Source organism: Phaseolus vulgaris, chromosome 5, assembly GCF_051622355.1.
Source record: "Phaseolus vulgaris cultivar YP4 chromosome 5, ASM5162235v1, whole genome shotgun sequence".
Classification (NCBI taxonomy): domain Eukaryota; kingdom Viridiplantae; phylum Streptophyta; class Magnoliopsida; order Fabales; family Fabaceae; genus Phaseolus; species Phaseolus vulgaris.
The window spans coordinates 32,228,098-32,234,756 of record NC_143502.1 but is presented as its reverse complement, the minus strand read 5'-3'; the positions used below and the strand labels follow the sequence as shown (position 1 = coordinate 32,234,756).

At 35.9% G+C, this 6,659-nt stretch overlaps 1 protein-coding gene across 1 annotated transcript; it reads left to right on the top strand.

Annotated features, from left to right (window-relative positions):
* Positions 1–4,992: 4,992 nt before the first annotated feature.
* LOC137817581 (secreted RxLR effector protein 161-like) lies at positions 4,993–5,963 on the top strand. Its single transcript, XM_068620860.1, has 2 exons — positions 4,993–5,540; positions 5,876–5,963. Exons 1-2 carry the CDS (start codon positions 4,993–4,995, stop codon positions 5,961–5,963), a joined length of 636 nt encoding a protein of 211 aa, XP_068476961.1.
* Positions 5,964–6,659: the final 696 nt, after the last annotated feature.

Below are 6,659 nucleotides of genomic sequence, written 5' to 3'. Positions count from 1 at the left end.
AAAGAGGAGCTAAACATCAAGATTCTCAAGTGTCTTGATAGAACTTGGCAACCTAAGGTCACGACAATCTCTGAATCAAAGGACTTGACATCCTTGACTATGGCTTCCTTGTTTGGTAAGCTTAGAGAACATGAATTGGAGATGAATAGACTCAATGTTTAAGAAAGTGAGGACAAGCATGTAAGGAACATTGCCTTGAAAGATGCCAAGCACAAGAAGAAGCAAGATTCAAGTGATGAAAATGAGGAAGAAAACCTAAGCTTGTTGTCCAAAAAATTCAGCAAATTCTTGAGGAGAAATCGCAACAAAGAATCCAACAAAGAAAGGTATGGAAAGAAGAAAACTAGTGATTTCAATTCTAACAATTATACTTGCTTTGGTTGTGGTGAAAAAGGGCATATAAAAGCCGATTGCCCAAATAAATAAGGCAATGAAAAGAAGTCAAGCAATAAGGAAAAGGGAGGGAAATCAAAAAGAGCATATATTGCTTGGGATGAAAATGAAGTCTCTTCATCAAGCTCCTCATCAAGTGAAGATGAAAAAGCCAATCTTTGTTTAATGGCAGAAGGAGATGATGATTCAAGCAGCTCAAGCAGTGTAAGTTCTTGTGCTTCCTTAAGTGCTGAAAATTAAAGCCAATTACTTCAAGCTTTTAAAGAAACTCATGAAGAAGCTAACCGATTAGCTCTCTCAAACAACCGATTGAAGGGGATGAATAACTGGCTTGAAAACAGAGTCAATACTCTTGAAGAAGAACTGCAAAAGTCAAAAATTGATTTTGAAAAACTTGAAATGCATTGCAAAAATTCTTCTCACTTGAGTGACTCCAAGTTTTGTAAAAACTATAAAACTCTTGAGAGTAAGATCCACTATCTTGTAAGAACTGTGGATAAACTTTCAAAGGGTAAATCCAACTTTGAAATTGTCTTGGCATCCCCAAAATGTGTTTTTGGAAAATCTGGTTTGGGGTTTTATCCTCAAAACAAGAAAAATGGGATTTCAAAGCCTTTTTCAAAAGTGCCAGAAAAACAACCGATTGAAAGATCGAAACAACTGGTTGTTACGTGCTTTTATTGCATGAAGAGAGGCCACTCTATTAGATTCTGTAAAATTAGGAAATATTTTGTTCCTAAAGGTATCTTGAAATGGATTTCCAAAGGTTGTAAGGTTTCAATTGCTAAAGATGAATCAAAAGGACCCACATTTGTAAAGGGACCAAATCTTGCTGCTTGAATTCATTATGATGCAGGGATACTAAGAGAAACATGAAGTCCTGAGTTATCTGATCAAGCCCTTGGAAGAAAAGAAGTAAGACTGGAACTGAATGTACCATTCCAAAATGTATTGAAAGCCAAAAGAAGCATTCTTGATCACAAACAATGACTCATTGAAGGAACTTCATATCAAAAGGATATTACCTTCCCTATCTCTGCTTTTCAATTATAACTTCATATTAAATTCTTCATCTACATAAGATAAATTGCATTTGTTTTAAACTCTTATCAGTTTCTGTTTAAAATAAAAACACTGTTGTTGCTGCAGAAAAACAACCGATTGTTTTCTCGAAACAACCGATTGTTTCTTCTCTGACAGCACTGCATAAATAGATTTAATTTCTTTATGCATTCTATCTTTTGCAGATTCATATCTTAAAGAGTCTTTAAGTCAATAAAGCAGTCATGAAAGCCTGATTTGGTTCTGAAGGAAGTTACATCTTGTCATAAAGGAATATATTCCATATCTTGGAAATTCAAGTGCCTTTATGTCTAGTCAAAGTCACATGGCCTGACCATGTGTTTTTATGCTCTATGTTGACGTTTTTTCTGTGCAAAAGCTGGACCAGATTTCTTCCTTGAAGACTGAAACCCACTTCAACCAAAGGTTCAAAGAGGGATTATGTTTTGCTATAAAACCCTCTGCAAATGTTTTCCTTCACAAAAACAACCCATTGGCTCATCTCTTGCTACATCTCTTTCTCTCCTTGTGTGTCTGCCTCTTTCTCATTCTTTTTTCATGGATTCTACTCCTCCTACATCAAAAAGAATTAAAACCAGGGCTGTGAGATCAGGAGGACGTCTTGAGGGCTAGTTTTTAGGTGACAATGAATTGATTGAGAAATATCGCTTTGAAACAAGTAGAAAAGTGATAAACAACCCAAAAGTTGTCTCTTTTGACTGGTTGAAAAGCCAAAAGCTGGACAATGTGAGGAGGCTTCTCAAAGAACAGTTGTTGAAGAGGTTCTTGGAGATGAAAGGAAACATCTATCCGCATCTTATTCGGGTTTTCTACACCAACTTTAAATTTGAAGGTAACAATCTTGTTTCTCATGTAAAGAGAGTGGATATGGAGATCACTCATGAGGTGTGGGCTGTTGTGGTTGGCCTAAAGTATGCTGGGTTGAGAATCAACAAAGGGAACATTGGTGTGGTGGAAGACTTCAACAAGATTCAATATTACAAAAGTTGTTTGAAGAATCCACATGCACAAGTAAGAACTTGTTCGGTTGGAGGGTTGAAATTAGATGAAAGGTTGTTGGCTCTCTTTGTCACTTGGATTCTAACACCAAGAGGAAGCAACCATTATGTTCTAACTGAGGAAGATCTTGTCTACATCTACTGCATAATGAACAAAATCAAGATTAATTGGATTCATATCATCAAGGAGCATATGAAAAAAGTCTATAAGGTTAAGTGATTATCATTACCCTTATGCTATCTTGATTTCTAAATTCTTACACTATTTAGAAGTGAATCTTGAGGGTGAAACATCTGAGTTGGTGAAGTCAACATTTGAAGTGAACAATGGATAATTAAGCAAGATGGGTTTTACCAAAATCAATGGAAAATGGGTGAGTAAGGATGATGGACAAGGTGGTTCCTCAAGTGGCATTCATGCTGAACATGGTGAAGAAGATCAAGAGGATGCTGAAGGTGCTGATATGGAGTTTCCAGATGCAGAACAACCTACAACTGGTTTTGGTGTTGGAACAAGTGTTGGACATCAAGGAGATGGGACTCCTTCAATGACTTCCTTTGAGAGCTACATGGTGAATAAGCTAGACGGCTTTGCGGAAAATCAAAGGAATCTTCATGATCTTTATGTTTCAAACTTTCAGAACTTTGATAATAGATTCCAAAGCATGGATACAAGATTTCAAACGCTTGATGAACAGATTGAAGTTGTTCAGAATCAAATTTTCGAGCTGCAGTTTGGAAAGGAAGAATGAAGAAAAACAATTGGTTGATCTGTCGAAACAACCAATTGTTAAGCTTGACTATCAAGGCTTTGTTGTTTTCTATCTTTGTATTTCCTTATTCTGAACTTTTCTGTTAAATCTTTGTTTTATGTCTTCCTAAAGTCTATTTGTGAAGACAAATAGGGGGAGAATATTTGGTTTTGTGTTGCCAAACTTTGATATGTTTGAATGTTGTTTAAATTCTGCTGCTACTACTAATGTTTTTAACTTGTTTTCTTTTGGCTGATTTTTCTGCTCTAAGGTTTATGCAGAAAACTAGTTAATGTGCCAATCTAACCTGCTATTAAAGATGCTCTGGTTTGCATAAGTTTTGTTTTGCAGGTGTTGCTTCAGATTCAAACAAAGACCAACATAAGCAACCAGGGATTTGTCTTCATCAAGTAGGGGGAGATTGTTGATCAAGAGTGATCAAGTGCTTTGAAAAATCCAAATCCTATGTGTTTGATGAAAGGCTGGTGTTGCTGTTGTGTTTGGGTGGGATCTGGGTAGTTTAATTTGTAATCCACTCCTTTGTTGAATCTAAAGCTAATGTGTTTTAAATCCTTTTTGAAATAAAGTGTTTTTACAACTAAGTGAAAAACAACTTGTTGTTTTGTCGAATCAATCGGTTGTTTTACTCTTAGGAGGTTTTGAAAAGGTTGAAAATTGTTTAAGTTTGGTTGACTTAACTGCCAAACCAAACAATCGGTTGTTTCGTGGTTTCAACCGATTGTTTCTTTGAAAATACTAACAAAATTCTGTTTGGGTGGTTGAATGTGCTCTCAATGATTTCAAACTGAATACGCTCCTTCATTAATTGCTTTGACTAATCTTTGGAAAATATAAATGGTTTGTTTATGTTTTCAAACAAACAAGAGAAACAGATTTGAGTTTTTCAGTTGTGAAAAAGTTGATTTCAAGATTTGAACATTCACATCAAGCTTTGGGTTTTCTAAGAGAGTGGAATAGGATTGCAATTGTATTGATTTCAAATTGTTCTGTAAACAAGTGTAATCCCTTCTCAATCTACTGTATTTCTGGTGTTGTGTTGCCAAGGAGTGTTGTGTGCTCTTGAGGTGGTCAAGATCAATACTCTTGGTGTGTGTTTTGCAAAAGGGGGTGTGTTTCTTGAAGGGTTCAAGGTCACTACTTTGGTGGTTTTTGTGTTGTAATCTGGTTTGATTACTTAGTGGATTACCTAGTGGTTTTCTGGGGACCGGATGTAGCTCTTAGCTTAAGAGTGAACCAGTATAAACTGTTGGTGTAACTCTCTCTTACCTTCAAACTCATTTAAATTGTGTTTTAAGTTTTACTAGTATAAACAATCGATTGTTTCGCAGAAACAACCGATTGTTTTTCTGTTGCTTTGTTGTTTTATTGCTTTTGTTCTTGGCTAACCTGATTTCTATTCTGGATTCATACAAAGAATTTTGTTAAACTTTAAAAAGATTTCAAAAACCTCTCTTAAACATTTCACCCCCCCCCCCTCTCGTTTAAGGCCATATATTCTAACAAGCTTGTGTAAAGAATTTGTGGTATCTATGCAGGGAGAATTCGAAATGTCAATGATGGGAGAGTTATCCTTCTTCTTGGGACTACAGGTCAAGCAATCTAAGGATGACATCTTTATAAGTCAATCCAAGTATTGCAAAGAGATCATCAAAAGGTTTGAAATGGAGAAGTGTAAAGAGGCAACTACACTGATGTTGCTGGAACACCAGTAGATCAAGCCAAATACAGCCAGCAGGCCAGACATTATGTTTGCAGTGTGCCCCTGTGCTAGATTCCAGTTAAGTCCAAAAGAATCACACCTTAAAGCTGCCAAAAGAATTTTGAAGTATCTAAAAGGCACAACCATTGTTGGGTTGTGGTATCCCTCTCACTCTCCTATACATTTAGTTGGATACTCTGATTCTGATTTTGTAGGATGCAAACTGGACAGAAAAAGCACAAGTGGAACTTGTCATCGTCTTAGCTCAAGCCTTATATCTTGGCATAACAAGAAGCAAGCTTGTGTAGCACTCTCAACTACTGAAGCAGAATACATCGTTGCAGGAAGCTGCTATGCTCAGATTTTGTGGATCAAACAACAACTAGAAGACTTTGAGTTGAAAGTTAGAAAAGTACCTCTGCTCTGTGACAACACAAGTGCCATTAATCTCATAAAAAATCAGGTTCAACACTCTAGAAAAAAGCAACACCATTTCATAAGGGATCATGCGAGCCATGGAGATTGTGAGGTGAAGTTCATTGCAACTGAAAGGCAACCAACTGACTTTTTCACTAAACCTTTTCCAAAGGACAGGTTCTTCTTTTTAAGAAACGAGTTAGGAATTCTTGACTTACAAACTCTATCTTAATGCTTTTTTTTATCCCTCCTTTGAGCCTATTTGTGCAAATAGGGGAAAAAGTATGTGGTTTGTAATGTGCTTAAATTCAGCTTTAAAACTTGGTTTATATGCTGCTTTATTTTGATTAAAAACTGCTACATAAACTCTTATTTCCACCTTGCTTTCACTAGTTTTCACACTGATTTTACTGATTTTTCTTATGGGAATCACTAAGTGAAAACTGGTTCTGTGGTGCTAATGATATTTGGGAATGATTACCTCTGGTATATGCACATTTTATGTTTTGCAGGTATTGTCAAATTCAAACAGAACATCCCAAGCAAGCCAGGGATTTGTCTTCATCAAATAGGGGGAGATTATTGAACTTAAAGTTTTGATGTCTCCAAATCCATGAAGATTGCTTGAAGACTGCGTTGTTGCTTGTAGGCATGGGTTCAAGGTAGATTAGATTTTGTCAATCCACTCTTAGCTTAATCCAAAACTGAATCAATCAAGTTCTTTCAAAAGAAAGTGCTTTTCAAAGTAAGTGAAAATAACTTGTTATTTTTCATTTCAATCGGTTGTTTTACACTTAGTGGTTTTGGAAAGGATTTGAAAAAGCTAAAATTGGCTGACCTCACAGTCAAGGTCAATTCAATCGGTTGAATCGTGCTTTCAATGGATTATTTTTTAAAAATCTTCACAAAACTGGTTAAGTCTGTTAAATTTGTTTTTCATATTTCAAATATGTTTTGGCCCCTGATTGAAAGTCTAAAACGGCTACTTTTGAGGCTATATATCTGGTTTTACATCTCTGAAATAAAGAGAGATCAGATTACCAAAAGATTAATAGTTTTTAAAGATTGCAAGATTGCTTAAGGCTTTGCATTAGTTAAGAGTGGAATAGGAACTGTTGTAATAATTTTTGTATCAGGTGTGATCTTTCCTATTCTTACTTGTATTTTCAATTAATAGTTGTAAAGTTGTAAGGAATTGGTGCTACAGTTAGAGGGTGTTCTGACTTGTAGTTTTTGTGATTCAAAGAGGGTGAGTGTTCTTGAAGGGTTCAAGATCACCTCTTTGGTGTTTGTGTT

What these genes read in the sequence shown, in the direction of transcription:
- LOC137817581 (XM_068620860.1), top strand. Translation starts at nt 4,993, where the DNA reads ATGTTTGCAGTGTGCCCCTGTGCTAGATTCCAGTTAAGTCCAAAAGAA. An exon ending in AAACCTTTTCCAAAGGACAG is followed by an intron (nt 5,541 to 5,875) that starts GTTCTTCTTTTT and finishes TATGTTTTGCAG; the next exon opens with GTATTGTCAAATTCAAACAG.